We start from the raw sequence: 18,295 nt of genomic DNA, 5'->3' as shown, positions 1-18,295 counted from the left end.
AAAAAATGTACGGAATATGAAAAGTAGAAGAACAATCCTTGCTTGTGTGCTTAATCAGCATCCACACTAATAAAGCCAAATACCATCACCAAGCATTATTTCATTATTTCCGTTAAAAAAATATGTTGTGACAGGTTAGTATCATGCATCTAATAACATGCGTTACTTTTAATAGTCAGCAGGGGGCGACTACACTGGTTGCAAAAAGACCCTTGGCTCCTTTTCTCTACAATCTCAGCAAACACAGACAGCTTTATGGTTTTAATCTCTAGTTTCACATCATATTGAATAAAACTTTCTTTTACAAATGATGAATTCTTACAGTCAGAAAGGAGGATTATTCAGGGTCATTAGCCAATAAGTTATATAATCGATTTCTCTGTTTCTTCCGTCACCATTTGTCACATATGGTCGCAAAACACTAAGATGGCAAAGGTGGTTCATTCTGATTGTTGTTCATTCTGAGCAACAGAGTTCATCATGTTTTTTTTAGTTGGCTAGACCCTTTAAAAAAATCCTCCCTGTACTTCTTTAGCTGCACCACTAGATGGTGCTTTTTACTCAGTGCCGGAATTCCCTGCAGCCGCCGACACTGCCGACAGGTGGAGAACTCTCAGCCAAAGTGTGAACGTGTAAATTTAGCTAACCTTTCACCTGAAGTGCTGCGTGCGATAGTCTCCAGTTAAATTTAAGCCTTTTCAGATCCGGTATCTGCTGTGGTTACCGTTTCACTTACAGCACAATAGTGTGAAGAGAATATCATCTTTATTGTCATCCTGTGCTGTTCAATATATCAGGTGTAGTTCAGGTGGAGTACTACACTACTGGAGTATATTATCACTTAAGAAAACACCTCCACTTAACACCATGTGTGTCCTCTGACTTAACTGCAGCCTGGAGGACATCCTTGCACATGATCTCGGTCCGCTTCTCCGGTTGTCTTCATTTGTGATGCTGTGAGTCTTCACTGCACCGACACCTGCTCCTGACATTTTGTTGCAAAGGCACAGTTAGTGAAGCCAGTCTGTCAAAACTCACTGAGAACTCTTAGCCATATTGAAGACTAACAAGCGGACCCGTAACGCTGGCAGGAAACTTAAAACTTGGTAAAATAGCAGTAGGTGAAAACTGCATAAAAAAGATGCGATGCGATATGAAAGCTGTGCCGGTTTCATGTTTCACAAAGCATTTCTCATTTTACTTTTGCGGGTAACCTGAAGAGACGTGCGATGACGTTAATCAAATGTCATGACCTACAATGAACGAAGAACTACTTATTTTCATTGTTCTTATCTCCATAAACTGGAGAAAAAAAGGTTAATCCACCAGAGGATAACTTTTCTCCATCTATTCATAATGATGACATAATCTCTCTAGAAGAAAATATGCAGATCAGTGCTGAAGATCACTGCCGGTTGAAATCCTGTATTTCACAATTGCTGAACCACAGTGAGACACATCATTTTCTCCAAACTCCAAACACAAAATCAGTTTTTAAAAAAAATGAAAACACAGTGTTCTGGACATATGACTTCTTCTTTCCGACCTCCTGTGGCTGTCTTGTGTGTGTGTGTGTGTGTTCTCTGACTTCCTTGCACCATCCACAGACATGCAGGAGAAGTTAATCGGTGTTTCTCGATTGGCTGTGTGTGTGAATGGTTGCCTGTCTCTCTGATAGACTGGTGATCTGGTGTTTCACCACATTTCACCCGGTGACAGCTGGGATAGGCCTAAGAAGGTAAAATGGATGGATGATGTGCTCTGTATACTAAGGGGAGTATAACATCATAGTCAAGTACTGATCTAACATGGACACACAGTAAATTCTAGCTAATTCTAGCAATGGTTAACTCTGTGTTCAATTTGCATTCATGTATTTAATTCCCCCAGCTGCCACATTCGGGTCAGAGGTCAGGGTCAGCAACCAACCCTGTAGCACCTGTGCTGTTTCGTTCATGGCAGGCGACCTGCTGACTCTCTGCTTTGTGTAACATCTGGTATTTTGCAGTAAAGGAGACACAAATTATTATGTAAGTTTAAATATTGCACAACTTCATGTATTTTACAGAATAAATAAATATTGCAATGTAAGTAAATGTAATAAGTGCCTAAATTCTGGGTATTTTAAAGGAAAGGATACACAAATTATACTGTAAGTAATTTTAAGTACTACATCATTTTAAATACTGTGTAATTCCTTGGTTATCTTGTGGAAAAGCAAACAATATTTCCCCATCTTACATTGTATTTACAGTTTAGTTTTCAGGGCACAGGCCATATTGTGGAGTTACCTAACTTCCAGTTATTTTAAAGGAAATGAGACAATCCTTTCCTGTACACTACCTTTGAAATTTGTGTTTGAACAGTGATTGTGACACGGAAAAAATAGACTTGGCTTCATCATTATGGTCACGTGGGTCTGCGAATTTTGATGGTCCTTAGTTTTTCTTGTAAGTGGTTAAGAGAGGACAGTCCTAATCTATCTATCTATCTATCTATCTATCTATCTATCTATCTATCTATCTATCTATCTATCTATCTATCTATCTATCTATCTATCTATCTATCTATCTATATGCAAATGTGTAAAAAGATTATTTCACTAATTATTCCCTGTAAAACCTGGCTTGTTACCTCCTTATTCTAGTATGCTTTAAGTATTTGTAGATAAATATTATTTTAAACAAAATACACTGAAATTGAATGTAATTGCAGAGGGATTACACTCTTTGTCACGAGTTATATTATAAAGTGCTACAATAAAACTTCGAAGACACAAATGAGAAAATACTCATTTTGTAAGTCTCATCTCATCTTCAAACACAATTACAGCCACTTTGCTCACATTCCTCCCTCTTCACCTACAAAACCATACAAATTAAATATCACTGTTATTCAAATGCCCAGCAGGTTAGACTTCTCTTTCCATCACAAGTAGAACAGAGACTTTTTGAAGAGACGCTTTACCTCCAGTGGTTGGAGGCAGTTGATAACCAAATGAGAAATAAACCACAAGTGTCAGTTTGCACTGTTCCATGTGGGCCCTGAGATCAGTCAGTGCATGTGCACCATCATTTAGTTGTTCACCTTGACACCCCCCCCCCCCCCCACACACACACACACACACACACCACCACCACCACCATTTGCAGTGCGACACATAGAATACTAAAATGCAGTGGGTTTTTTTTTCCATGTGGCCTAAACCTGTCTTCATCAAACTACACGTGGGTGAAGTCATTTCACGAGGGCTGCAAACTAAAAACAAAACTGAGAACTTGGCTTCCACGACCGCAGGCGCTGTCAGGAAGGCTTTCGGCTCCGCCCATGTGCTGGCTTTTACTCAGATTAAATGCTGCAGCAGCATTTGAGAGAAGCAAAGTGAAGTATGGCCTTCATTTTCTCTCTCTCTCTCTCTCTCTCTCTCTCTCTCTCTCTCTCTCTCTCTCACACACACACACACACACACACACACACTCACACACACACACACACACACACACACACACACACACACAGAGCAACACCCATGAGGCTTCACTGGTGCCTTTGCCCTTATTTGGATGTATCAGTGCTCTGAGCTTAGGGGAAAGTAATAGATCATGAACCGAGGTGTTAACTTCAGGTTTGCACTAACCTTTGTTGAGAAAGAAAAAAAAAGCAAGTGGAAAGTTCTTCAGCTAAGCTAAGTGGGATAAACGGGAATTAGGGAAGCAAGGGGATGTATTTTGCATGGGGGATGGACATTAGCAGCAAAAGGTCACACACACTTTAACTTGCTCTGGGTGTGTGTGTGTGTGTGTGTGTGTGTGTGTGTGTGTGTGTGTGTGTGTAAATGTGTTTCACAAGGCTTACAAAGCTTCCTCTCTTTGGCAGCTACAGAACTGAGAACATACTGAAGGATTTCAATTCCTTTTACAAATGCTGGCAGCTTCAATGGACAAAGCTATTGTATGTTAACGCTGGTCGAATACAAGAACAGCAGCATATTCACAAGTAAGCAAATGGTGAAAATCAAAAGGTATCAAAGCATGTATGAAAGTACTCATTCTGTAGTAAAATCCTCACTCGGGCTGTATGTTTCAGATTAACAAAAGTGTGTAAGGTGGACTTTTCTGTGTAGCATCTGAAAGTGAAGACGCTGTCAACTGCTAACTAACTGCCATGTCTGTGAGTAGTTCAGATACCTCACATTTAAAATCTTTGATTTCAGGAGCAGAATTTAGTTAGAGTTTGGTGTTTGGGCCCTGCATTCACAAGACTTTACAACTCAAGAAGACTGCCAAATCAGAAGATGTATTTGCATATCAAGTGAGGGCAGCTTGGAAGAAGCAATGTTGCTCATGTACTGCCTGAACTACCTTGCAGGCTTTTTTCCATTTCCATTTGCTTCATCTTAAAGCAAAGACTTGTCAGTGCAGGGCTGTAGAAAACAAATATAAAACTGTTGGATGATTTCAAAGTTATTTATCAGGGGTCCATTCTAAGACTGCTGCTGTTTATTTTATATATGAAAATGGCTTTAGACATAATAAAAAAAAACCTCTAATTTTTTCGCTGATGATATGATGATGTACTACTCTACTCCCAACATCTTCTCTGTCTGCTAAATCTACTTGTGTGATTTAGAACTGGTTTATATGCTGACAAAACTAAACTGATGATGTTCTCAAATGCAAACTCAAAAACACTGAACCTTTCATATATTACTACAGAAATTCCTGTGTACAGCTCTGAAAGTACACAGGAATTAGATGACAGTGTACATCTGGTAAAAACCTTACAGTGAAACTGGGTTTTTACTTTAGAATTGAGACTTCTCTGTCCTCTGAGGAAAAACCAGAGACTTGATGTTTCCACTTTTATCTCAGTAGTCTTCTTCACAATGCTTACATATTCTAGATACTGTTTATTTTGGAGCACTGAGATTTATTACAAACCCTAAAGTTATGTTCAACGTTGTACATTCACCTGTTTTGTCATTTTGTAGACTACATTTGAAAGTTCTTATTTATGTCGCTATTTGTGCCTTGTTCCATGACTTACATTCAACAAGAGAGAGAGAGAGAGAAGTTTGGCATGAGACTCCTTCCTTTTGTCTTTCCCAAATGTTCACACTGGACTCAAAAAATAAATAAAATATAATGAAATTCAAATGTGCACCTCTGTAAAAGCAAAGGATTTGGCGGTTTGATATTAGCAATGATCTTAAAGAATACCTGTTTCTGCCCATCAGTTTGGGAAGACTCATAAGACCTTTGTAAACAATTTGAAATCCATCATTCTGCAGTGGGAAAGATTGTTCACAAGTGGAAAACATTTAAGACAAATACCCATCTTCCCGAGTATGGATATCCCTGAAATCTCACCCCAAGGTCAGACAATGCAATGTTTAGAGAAACTGCAAATAAACCAAGAGCTACATCTGACGCCCTAGAGCCCTCAGCTAGCATTTTAGATGTTAAAATCCATGAAGGTACAATTAGAAATAAACTGAACAAGCACGGGTTGTTTGGAAGGGTTGTTAGAAGAAAGCCTCTTCTCTCTAAAGAAGAACATGGCAGCATGGGCACGGCTTAGGGTTGCAAAGTTGGATCTGAACAAACCACAAGACTTCCTGAATAAAATCCTTTGTACGGAGAAGACCAAAGTACAGTTGTCTGGCTATAATTCAAAGTGCGATGTTTGGAGAAAAGGGTTGTGTTTAGGGTTATGCTAAACACAACCTGTCAGCACGAACATCTCATAGCAGCTGTCAAGCATGGCAGCGGAGGGGTCGTGTTTTGCAGCCATGAGACCCACGCACCTTGCCGTCATTGAGTTGACAATAACGTCCTCTGTATATCAGAGTTCAAACATGAAGACAACTGTCCGACAACTTAAGCTGGGCTGAAAGTGAGTCATGCAACAGGACAATGATGCCAAGCACAGCAGCAAATCTAAACAAGGAGAGCTGAAATAGAAAAGAATCAAGCTGTTGCTACGACACAGTCAAAGTCCAGTCCAATCCCAGTCCTAATAATAAGACCTGCCAAGGACTAAATAATGTGTTTAATATGTTCTTGTTTATAAAAGCTAGGATTAATAGACGGTTAACTTTGTTTTTATCTTCACTGTACTTCAGGCTGCAAATGTTTTGCCTGAATCTTAATCTTTATGCCTGTTTTTTGCCCTGAGACAGCTGCATTGATGTTTTAGGCTCCACTGTGGAACTTCATAAAGTAACTTTTGTATTATTTTGTGTTATTCACTTGTACACTTGGTATACTTCATGTGTATTTCAAGTGTCACCTAATGAATGTGAGGACAGATGTTTTTCTTTTCTAATTTAACAAAATGTTTCCTTTTTGGTATTTTTATTCATCAGGTAGCAACATAGCTTTATTCATACAGTATGTTGATATAAGCTAGGAACTGTGAATTATTTCCAAAGCAAACTGGAATAAAACATCTTTGCATATATGTGTTATAGATTTCCTTTTTAGAATTTCTCTTGTAGTCTTTTGGATACACAGTTTGATTTTTAGGTAAATCAAGCTATTCCTATCCCAATATTGGTTTCAGTAAATTTTTGAACGCATTTTTATTGCAGTTTTCCTTTTCATTTACTTTGAGCAGTGTTACTCTTAGCTGAAGCTTATGAAATCAGACTTAACGTTAGGTTTGTGCTAAGAAAAATTGCATGTGGGTTAAGATGCTAAACAAAGACAAAATGAATGGAGGTAAAAGAATGAACCTGAGTGAGGGTTAAATGGCACCATGTGAAAGGTCAGAGGAGAAATCCATCTCTGTTGGGGCCACAGCCAGACACAGTTTTTTGGTGTTAAGAGCCACAAGTCAAAAAAGTTACAAATAGCTGGCTTAATATTTCAGGTTCAGGCCTGTGTGGAGCTTGCAGGTCAGCGAGGGATCAGGGTGGCTCTGTGGTGTCGACACCCAGGCTGTAGCCCAGGGGGAGCTTGGCGAGTGCTGGCAGGGAGGGGAAATGGCTGCCGGTCCAGATAAGGTCTATCGTAAGAGCCAGTGTGGGGGGGAAGGCCCCAGTGTTAGAATATTCCTCACAGTGTTTGGGCCATTTCCTCAATGACATGCGAGTGAGTGCTAGCAGTGTGCTAGCACGCTGCTAGCACACCTTTACCCTAACATGAGATGCCTTGAGGTGGCTGTTGTAAATTGGCATTATATAAACTGAAATACATAGTCAGGGAGCTGTAGCTCTTTTCAGGAGCAGATCAAAGTTCTTGGTTGCTCCTGAGAGTCTTCTTTCTGCTGTATCAGGTGCAACTGTTGTGGTTTTTATGTCATCTTATCTCTTATGTCTTTGTTGTGTCTGTAGCGGACAACACTCACATGGACTTAGGTGTCCGAGGACTCGCACGCTTTCTGTCGAACTGTTCCACGCTCACTGACCCAAAAGGTCAGACAAGCTAGAAAAAGTTCACCAAACCAGGACAGTGTTCCAAAAATGATGAAACACATGTGACTGAGCTTTGTTTTTCTTCTATTCTTTCTTAAAAGTAATTTCACAAGCCCTTTAAAAAACTAAAAAAACTAAAAAAAACAAAACAATTTATGCCTTGATCTTTTGAAGGGGCTTGAGCCCTTGGTTGGGAAACAGCGAGACAAATCTAATGCATTTCAAAGTTCAACCGTCTCCAACACTAAAGTCATTCTTAAAAAGCATTCATTTATCCATTTCTATTCCTAGTTTTAGTATTTTATTAAAGCAGAATGCATGAGTTTTTAGTTCTAATTATTTATTGATTTTTTTTGTAAGAGGATCTAACACACCTTTCCTGTCTGCTTTGATCAGTACAGTTCTAACTAACCTTTTGTACCTTATATTTCTGTTTAACATCCCCCACACTACCAGCTCACAAGCAATGGGTGCGGCCTCTCTGCAGGCTTCTGGACGTTGACTAATCAGAGCAAAGCAAGCTTTTAGGCCAGGTGAGATCTTTAAGAGACAGAAACTAAAATGACCGGATTCACACAGTGGGTGAGCTCGGGCGGCGCCAACATCAGATCAACAAGCGCTTTGTTGAACTTCCAAGTTGTGTAAAGCCGGCCCCAAAGGCCCCGAATGAAAACACAGAGCTCCACATGAGCATTTTAAGACCCTTTTAAGAAGAATCCAAGTACTTTGTCATTTTAAAAACCACACAATCACAATCACACAAACCCATCCAACATTAACATATAACCAAACATTTAGCCCTGTGCATATGCTAACAACAACACAGTGACCATAAGAGCAGATTTTAGAAACCTAGAAGAGAAGTGAAAATAATGTAGAGGCTAGGAAATATATATCCCAAATGTTTCTGTGAGTCTTGTGGCATGTTATTGTATACATCTTATTATTTATGGGCAGTACTCAAACATTTAATAATAGCTTAAGTAAGAACTTCATCTGCTCTTATACACAGCTTACATAGGGAGGCTTACAGGCCAGAGCACAGTTCAGTCCCTTCACATGAGTCTGGATCCCACGTGATGAAATAGTTAAGCATAAAATGACTGTAAGTTACCAAAGAAAGCTCAGAAAATAAAACAAAAAAGAAGTTTAATGAAAAAATAAAGCATTAAAACGCTGAATTAATAAAATGTGTCGCCCACTGCAAAAATGTAAGCAACAGAGTTTGATCAGAAAGATGTAGTTATTGATACGGGTATAAAATGTAAACAAATAGGTGGAGACATTTCCTGAATGATTGTTAGATCACAGATGCAGTGATATTCAAGGTTTTAAAGCTGTGATGTTCATTTTGGGTAGTTTACTAATCTTATTCTTTAGGATTCTTTATGTTATGTATGTAAAATTTGTGAATTTGTGCTGCCAAATACAGGGAGTGCAGTAGGAAGGTGAATGGCTTCCTTTTGGAAGGTAGTGTAGATTAAAGATTATAGTCCAGAAAGCTGAAGTTGGTAGCGATGTGCCATAGCTGTCACACTTCAGGGTTCACCCAGATGCCCTTCAGGGTTTGAATTATGAGAAACCAAACAGTTACAGTTGGACATTTACATTCAGGGGGAATTGAAACTTGTAGCCTTTCACTTTTAAAAACCCAACAGAACGTAAGCACATTGATGAAAATGTCACTCAGTGTGCCTTTTTTTTTTCTTTTTAATGGCGGTCGCAGCTGACTTCTTTTTTTTTTTTTTTTAAACATTTCAACAAGTTTGCCTTAAAGCAGCACTTCCATGCTCATATGGTTGCTGACATCAGAACCCAAAAACCCAGCATTCTCCCCTCGTGTAAAAATACATTCGAAAGTAAAGACTGTGGATTTTGTCACCTTCCTATTTCACATTACATTTCCTAAGATGTGTGCAGAAGAATGCGAGCAACGATGGCTGCGGTGTTGAACTGACTAACAGTAAGAACTACAGCAGCTCTCCGCTCTAGTTAAGATTATCACCGACACCATCTTCTCACAGGAAATGCTCCACCAAACCTTACTGCACCTCTGGCTGCTCATAGATCTCATTTATGGAGAAATCCTAACTGCCACACTGTGCAACACGTAGAATGACATACACAAGCCGTGGAAGTGAACCATCACTGTGATACATGAATGTGAGCTGAACCAGTAAAAGTTGACACTGCAGACATTATAACCTCGTTATGCTTTAATTTGACCTCGTTTCCCAGCTCGATGTGGATTAAGAGAAACATATTTGTTAAAAGCAACCAGGGACGGTGTAGTGTGTGTTGCTCATGTCACGGTGGGCTCATTGTCCAACTGCTGTCGGCTTTTTTTAAAAAAGGCATCTGCAGTAGGCAGAGTTAAGACGGAAGAAGAGAAAGAGAGCGCCTGTGACTGTTAAACCTCTTCCTGTGGTTACATCACGTGACTGTGGAGGGTTCAAAAGGAGACGACTTCTTCTTCTTCTTCATCATCCCCTCCTCAGACAGGCAGAAGACACCTGTGGGGCCACAGGACAATCAGCGTTCAGAACAGAGAGACAGGAAACAAAACAAAAAAGGAAAGGTCGAGGTAAAGTGTTAATGGTTGACATGCTTTGATTAATGCTAGAACTGTTTGAATTGTTTATGTTTGAAATCTTTTTTTTTTGTAAATGATTTTTGTGTGTCAGATGTGGAAAGCAAACCAAAATTTACAGTTTTTATTTTGTTCATTCTGTACTTCTTTGATTTGACTTCTAGGCAAGCAGCCTCTGTTCAGAGGTTGGCTTAGATTACTGAGGAAACACATTTGTATTTAAAACTTAAAGGTTTTGCAAAGTTTTTCTTTGAGACTATGATTGAAATTCTTAAACGTGTCTTTCGGATCTTTCTGTCCGGTCCCATTTCAATGTGATCAGAGCTGTCGTGTGTTATTGGTGGACTTATTTTAAACGCCTCCTGATCGAAGAGAACAGCTCAGACAGAAAAGCTTACTCATGGCTGCTAAAATGGCTTCCTCAAGATAGCGCTTCCTCTGGCAGTTTGCTCCAAAAACAAAACAAAAAGAACAAATTTTTGCCTCACAGGGTTTTTTTTTGTGTTTTTTTTTTTTTTTACATTTTTTTAGTTTATGTTCTTCAGAAATGTAACCAGACATCTGATGAATTTGAAATAATTGCGTGGAAACAGAAGGCACGCAAGTGTTTCAAGAGGAATCAGGAAGTGTGCTTTTTCTGGTTGAGCATGAGCAAGGGCTGCTGAGCTGTTAAGCACAGAGGTTTCAGGTCGGTCTATCTGTCAAGGGGCGGGGGAGGGGAAGGGAGGGGTGGTTGGTGTGTGTTAGTGTGTATGTGTGCAGCTGCCAGAGCAGGTGCACAAAGAACAGAGAAGTGGGAGAAGACAGAAGACTGAAGAGGAGCGGTGGATGTACAGTGCAGTCATCCATAAAGTAGAAAGCACTACTAAACTCCTCGCCACAGTGTAGTGTTTCCTACTTTATGGATGAGTGTACTGTTGGCTTCAGGGAGAGCAGAGGCCCGACATGGCGCCCCGCGCAGGAAGTTGCAAAAGAGGAAACTGCTTTGTCTCGCACGGCCACGCTCTGCCCAGAGTGTTGCAGCAGTTTGTTCACATGGGCAGCGTGCGGCACAGAGCAAAGCTTGCAACTCTTTTTCCGCTTTAGATCTCATCTGTTTCACCTATCACAAGTGCAATGTATGATCTGCTGATATGAAATAAAGATAAACATTCAAAAATCGGGACCTTGTGTTTCAGCTTCTTTTTCAAATTACCACACATGACACACACAGGTGTTTTCTGTGAAAATATACATAATTTATTGCTGTAAAAAGATCCATATTGAAAGAAACCGTCACAATTTTAATCCTTTTAGTTCTAACATCTTCATACACCGTTCCTCCATCAACACTGCCTGGGCATGCATAAGAAAAAAAAATCTGAAAAACAATATTAACAAAAAATATTTACACACGAGCTTCCAAAAATGGGTAATAAAAACATTTATATATATATTTATATATAATATAAAAAGGTAAATCTTACACTGGTTTCAAACAAATGAATGAATGAATAAATGCAGCTCAGGAAAGATTACAAAAAAAAATCTGCATTGTATGAAAATAGTCCCAACACTGTTCAGTACATACAGACAGCTCCTACAGCTCCATCTCCCGCTGCATCCACCATCTACAATTCAAAAGGGAGCCCGCAAAGACGGAGAATGTGACAGCAACATAAATAAGGCCAAACATGGGTATAACATTAGTATGCATGCAATCAATAAACATCCTGTAAACAACAGATTAAGACTAAACAAGGTCTTCGTGTAAGGCTAAATATGATCAGCTGAGCTAAAATACTGCCTACAGGGGTCCTACAACATATGGAGGGGGAGGGGGATGCCTATGTTACTACTCAGCAGGTAGAGAAATAATTGTGCATTAAAGGCCGTCAAATCCAACACAAGTACAAATGGTTGCTGTACATTTCGGCAACTGTTAAGCATCCGCCCTTGTTTTGATTCTTAAAAAAAAAGAAACACATGAAGAAGTCAGACAGTACAGCCTCGCTCTTGCCTCTGTCCCGGCTACTTCACATCTAAAGTGTCAATCCAGCCCCTGTCTTCTTTTTTTTTTTTTTTTTAATTCTTGGCATCATCACGCTCCCTTTATTTTAACACTGACAAAATTCAAACATTCATCACATTAAAGAAAAGAAAAAGAAAATAAATAACGTGCCTCCAGCTTGAGCCTTCACTCCACCTGCCACACGGGCCTTCAAGCCAGCGCTAGTAAACCAGGGAAAGCACCGAACATTTTGGCATCTCCTGTTGCTTTTTCAACAACCACACGCTCAGCATGGAAAAGGAAAGGTGTGAAAACCTGAGAAGCTACCTAACAGCCCTGTGTGTGTGTGTGTGTGTCAGCACGGCTCTGTGTTTGTTCCCCTGCAGTCAAACGCAAGAGCCGCCATTGCTCAAGCTCTACTTTTTGAAGAAACTTTGACAGTATTGTGATGCAAATGTGCGAACAGAAAAACGCCGTGTGGGCTGAAGAGGGATCACGTAACACCATTCAAATTGACTACAGTTATGTGACTGCATTTACACGAGGAGGCAAAACTAAACACACATCAACAACTTATTGCAGAGTCTATCACATTACAGTAGTGCAGCTAACCACCACAGCAATGACTGAAAACTGCTCATTTTAAACGCTGTTCTAAGAAAGTGCTGCTCTGTGTGCCACATTCAAACATCACCACACCCCACAGGCTAACACTGCTCAGTATCTATGACCAGCTACAATATTTTCACAGTTTTCATTTGGGACTACAGATTAAGCAGAGCTGCAACAGTAAAGCAATTGTTGATTAATCATGACGTTTTCACACTGAGAGATGTTGAAGATGTTTGTGTCAAAACCCAGTTGAGCCACCATGCATGGCATGATGGCTCAACCCCCAAATACAGGGAAATAAAGTTCAAAATCTAATTATTTTTCAAGCACCTGCCTCCTCATATACAGGTTAGTCCCACAGACACAAAGCAGGAAGTGGGCTGAAAGGGGTCACACATGAGTTTATTCTAGTTTAGCTTCTCAAACATAATCACTGACTCTTCTTCTCTTCTTTTGGAGTCGCACTGAGCTGCAGGGATCTAACGGGCATCCCCCTGGTTTTAAACTAAATGACTGACCGATTAATCAACAAATACTTCATTCAGTTGCAGCTCTGTTGGCTACTGCTCATTTCTGCACACTAACACTCACACACAGATGGCAAACAAGTAACAGTTAGGTCAGTTATGACTGTTGACACAGCCATCAAGAGTTCCTGTATTAATGTCTGAGAAAGGCAACTGTTTTCAGTCTCACCAGTGATTGTGTGGCTTCATCCACACACACACACACACACACACACACACACACACACACACACACACACACACACACACACATGCCAAAGAAGGAGAACCCTTCACATTCTTTACATTGAACGCCAACAAACAGTCAGGACTGTTAACCACAAACGCCACGATGTCTTAGCTCTAAACTACACATACCAAAGTGGATCCTTGCTGTCTCTGACAGCTCTAAACCTCTAATTTTACGCCCCGATGCCACTTCATGCGGTGTGACCACTGTTAGGGCAGGAATCCGATACAAATAAATATCATGTTCTGTACAAAGTAATGTATAAATACTCTTAAAGACAAGAAACACAGAGAGAAGCATCCATTCAGGATAGATAGTGCATTCTTAATAATGACACAGAGGAAGAGACGGCGTGCTGCCTCTGTCTGTTTGTTTCAAATAATAAATAAAGTGGCACCAGTACACGAGCATTAAAGCTAACACTTCATTAGCTGTCTCTGAGTTGGGATGACGTCTTCTCTGTTCCGTATTGACTGTTCTAAATAAAGTCAGTCCTAAAGGAGATTCAAACTGCTTTAAAGCCTCCAATGAGTTGAAATTTTGCAAATGCTCAGATTATTAGGAAGTAATTGCTCACTTCAACATGCATCTATACATGCTCTTGTGATGCCGTTGGGTGTTTTAGGGTATTCTATATTTAACAGCTGGTCTACCAGTGCTCTAAGGCAAATGTAGAACTACTGACAGTTAAAGCATCAATTATTAGATCTGATAGCTGCTAACTGCACCGACTACCAACTGAGAATTACAGTTACAGAAAAAGTGCTTTTAATGTGACACAAGTGTTGTGTGTCAGATGTCCAAAGTTTGTCATTCTTTCTTGCTGGATCCCAGCTTTTTGAACAGCTTCTTGCCTTTGGAGAAAAAACCTTTTTTCTTCTTTCCTTGCACAGAAGATTCGGCCTGTGCAGGGCTGTCCACAGGACGGGGGTCTGAGGCCTTCACTACAGCTGGGCCCAGAGCAGGGTCCAGGTCTAACGTGGGGCTTGCAGTGGGTGCCAATTGGGGTTGTAGATCTGTGTGCTCTGTCATGGCGGGGCAAGCAGGTTCAGTTTGAGGGGGCAAAGATTCTTCTAGTGTTGATGGCCCAGATTCCTGTGGCTCTGTGGAAGACGTCCAAGCATCCTAGGAAAAAAGGAAATCAAGAGTTTAAAAAGCAGCAAAGCAAAACACTGTTGAAGTTCATTTACACAACATGGGCTCATCATTTCTTCTATTAGAATTAATATTTGATAAAGGAAACAGTAACAGGGAGACACAGAGGAAGAAAGATTTCAACTCATCCTGTGGTTCACATTTAGGGGCAGGATCACAGAAGCAGTGTACAGCTACGGGTTGAGAAGGTTTTAAGGAGGAAGTAAACAGACAGCAAGAGCGTTGATCGCCTAGAAACACTTACGATCAAGTCTCAAAGTGTACAGAACGTTTTTGCTTCTGGAAAAGGCCATGCAGGAAACAGTGAGATGAAAGAAATGTGACAGAGCAGAATTAATGAAACAAAACAGGTTTAAAGAAACAACAAACTCAACAACCAGAAATTAGACATACTTGTGAGTGATAACAAAAAGAAACACAGAAATCTGGGATGTCAGTGACTTGTAACCATGTAGGTCAGGCCATTGCCCACAGTTTCAAAGCTACCTGTGACTCTTTCTTGGGTTCAGGTGCAGGCTGCACAGGAGCATCATCTGGGACGGCCTGCAGGAAGTTGGAGGGGACGAGGCCTCTGTGGCCATTTAAGTCACCCTGAAAGAGAAGGTGGTAATTTGATGAAATGCACTCTCTACTACAAAGGTATTTTATAAGTGGTACAGCTACAGCCAGTAAAGTTAAGTTTTAAGCAAAGTAAAGTTAAACGTTTTAAGAGCCACATAATATTGCAGTCATGTCAGATCTCCTAGTCATTTTCAGACTTACGTAGAAGAAGCCATCTTCGTCCATGTCACCAAACACATGTATGATATCTCCAGCACTGAAGGTCAGCTCAGCCTGGACAGGGGCATAACAAACAGAGCAGGTAATCAGCAAACATTTCAGCCCCATAAAGCAAAAAGAAAGCATCTGCAGTCCTAACCTCTATGTCGGTGTTGGGGGAGCTCTCTCGTGGGTCATAATCAAAGATGGCGACCATCCTTCGGGCTCCTGGGGCTGGCTTCCCCACAGCTGCAGTGGCTGAGGGATCCACCTGGCTGGGATCTGTCAGCCAATGAGAAAGGGGGGTGGGTGGACAAACACTTTTTTTAGTACAGAGTCCTGAAAATGGGCATTTCCAATAAACTGATCGTGTACGTACATTCGACTCGCTCAGCATCATGCTCAGCTGAAGGAAAGTCACATCAGAACAACAAGAACAGAAGATTAGCAGAGAGAGTTAGCATTTGTAATTCATGAAAAAGGTGATGGCAGCCTGAACTGTGCTGCCCCATTAAACATAAGTTGGAGCAAATATTTATCCTGAGGCGGGGAGAGTAAATTACTCTGCAACACTGTTAGCAAAAATGGAGACAAATGGATGTTATTAGATGAAAAGAAGGGACAGAAGGGACTGTTTGACCTTTATAACTAAGGGTTAATGATAAGCCGTTAAAGAGTAACTATTATGTGATATTTAATCTTTGTATGATCCACAGTTGCTCTCACACTGGGAATCAGTGGAGCCTCTCAGTTCAACCATTGGCTGAAACAAGCTGCTTTTAACTCCTTTCACCCTCCCTCTTCTGATTGGCTGCCCCTTGCAAGCAGATGATTTCCCCTGCATTTGATGCATTTTCAACTCAAAGAAGATGAATTTATTGTTAGTGTTCCTTACTTTTAATGGGTTTAAAGGCCAAGAGTCAAACGTACTCTAAAAAGGATGAATGAAGGCGACATGATCAGCAACTCTGAATACAGTTCTCATGTTTACAACCATTAAAAAAAACAAAACAAAAAGAAAATAGAAAATAACAGAAAATAACTCCAGCTGCAGCAGCAGGTAAAGGCATGCTGTCCTCCAGGGCACACTGAAACAGTCACCTGATCATGCAGGTGCAAACGGAGGCGGGCAGAGCTACAAACCTTGACTGGAGGAGTTTACACTCTCCTCGCAGATGTCTGCAGACTTGACTGGAAGAGACGGGGTGAAGGGAAAAGAGTACAGGAAGAGTCACAGAATGACACAAGGCACTGTCTGAAAATAATCCTGCAGGTCATCACACAGGCAGCACGCAAAGTCACAGGTGGAGCGCAGAGGGGAATGGATGTTTCAACAAAGTGATCTGTAGGTGACCATGTAATTCAACTGTGACACAGGAGCAGGAGACAAAAACCTTCTTTGAGGTTCTTAATGAATTAGCAACACATGGCAACATCCTGCTACTATATCCGTGTATTACATGCATAGCCAATGACAGGACTCATGTATGTGTCTTTGAACTTTTGAAAAGCTGTTGCACACTTAACCTGTGGAGAGATGGTAGCATAAACAGCCTTTAAATACTTGGCTTTAATTGTAAAGTACGAAACTACTCGACAGATACTCCATTCATAATGGAAGTATTTGCCCACAATTCTAGGAAGCTGTCTGAATTCATTACTTGAGTAGCTGGTTTAAAAATCCCCCATGCCCCAGTTGCTGAATGGCAGGCAGCAAACTGAAAGAGCAAAATCTAAAGTGAAAGAGACAGAAAAAGAAGCAAACCAGAAGGGAGGATAAAGGAGAGAAGCGGGGGGCCGCAATCTGCAGCGAGACACACCTTTCTTGGATCGTCTCGGTTTCGGCGGTGGAACGGGGCGACGTGGAAGCTGTGCGTGTGTGCGAGTGCCTTAATGGAGTTTTAGAAAGGAAAACCAAATAATAATAATAATAAAAAAAGAAACACAGATGTAATTTTTGAGAGCAGCAGACCACATAAAGTAGACAATGAAAAGCCAGTGGAGAGCTATTTAACACATGAGAGCCAGTGAGCAGCTGACACAGCAGTGACAAGTGGAAGTGAAAAGGTTAAACCATCTGCAACAGCACAGCTCTGGGTACAAAGCAGGAAACAGAAGCAAAGTGTTAGCTTGATTCTGTTCGGTTGCTTGCCACAGAGACTTTGCCTCCCATTTCATTTTTAGACTCCTGCAATGGTTACTATTACCTTATTAGCAGAAAGAACATAAGAACATATTCAATATTTTGGGCCAATTTTAAATCAACTTAAAACCAACTGTCAGATGTTCTCCAGAAAATGAAGACATCAACAGAAGGATTGAAAATGACGGATATTTTAAAGTCACTTTTCAAAACATTGAAGTTTTGCAACAATTGTGCTGCCATTTTCACTTCCCACTCAAACATGAACAGGGATGATATAATGAGTAAAATATTAGCATTTACATCATCAGTAACAGACAACCAAATCACCTTTAAATGGCAAAACAACAGAACTAATACTGCTGTGTTGGGGGAAAATGTCTGACTAACACAGTCACATACCTATCTTCTCTATGGAAGCTGCTGTGGATAAGAAGCCCTGCTGCAGCAGCTGCTGCCGGGTCTCCTCATCCTCCACTTGGATCTCAGACACCATGTTACATGGCACATAGCCCAGACAACCGCCTGACTCTCCTCGATAGAACCCATCTGCATCTTTATCTCCATAAACCTGAAGGAGGAGGAAATGTATCAACTAAAATGAGTTGTTTTAACTGATGGCATATAGATTTTATACAGGTCAGCATTACATTAATACTCTAGAATGAAATGGGTGCATTAAATGTCCCTCTAATGTGCAAGCTGCATTATCCTCTGAGCTACAATTTGCACAACCAACATCAAAATCAGCCTTTTTAAAATACATTTTCAAATCTTTGCAAATAAAGATAAAAACCAAACAATGTTAAAAGGATGAATTACATTCAGGCCTCATTAAAGCCATAATCACTTCTTGTTATGAAACCTTCAGCA

The 18,295-nt window shown here is 40.5% G+C and overlaps 1 protein-coding gene across 1 annotated transcript in view; it reads right to left on the bottom strand.

Annotated features, from left to right (window-relative positions):
* Positions 1-11,223: 11,223 nt before the first annotated feature.
* Positions 11,224-18,295, bottom strand: part of tspoap1 (TSPO associated protein 1) — a 74,778-nt gene continuing 67,706 nt past the window's right edge. Inside the window, exons 28-35 of the mRNA XM_085469635.1 lie at positions 17,825-17,993; positions 17,100-17,168; positions 16,423-16,470; positions 15,659-15,685; positions 15,440-15,561; positions 15,283-15,354; positions 15,007-15,111; positions 11,224-14,490 (exon numbers count right to left, since the gene is read on the bottom strand). Of these exons, the coding sequence (XP_085325761.1) occupies positions 14,176-14,490; positions 15,007-15,111; positions 15,283-15,354; positions 15,440-15,561; positions 15,659-15,685; positions 16,423-16,470; positions 17,100-17,168; positions 17,825-17,993 (927 nt within the window). The 3' untranslated portion in view covers positions 11,224-14,175. The remainder of the gene's footprint in view (positions 14,491-15,006; positions 15,112-15,282; positions 15,355-15,439; positions 15,562-15,658; positions 15,686-16,422; positions 16,471-17,099; positions 17,169-17,824; positions 17,994-18,295) is intronic.

Source organism: Copadichromis virginalis, linkage group LG10 (genome assembly GCF_057382275.1).
Source record: "Copadichromis virginalis isolate Kocher_CV1m ecotype Utaka linkage group LG10, C_Virginalis_male_GT1.1, whole genome shotgun sequence".
In the NCBI taxonomy this organism is placed as follows: Eukaryota; Metazoa; Chordata; class Actinopteri; order Cichliformes; family Cichlidae; genus Copadichromis; species Copadichromis virginalis.
Note: the sequence above shows the minus strand (reverse complement) of the source record. Positions and strands in the feature narration are given on the sequence as shown.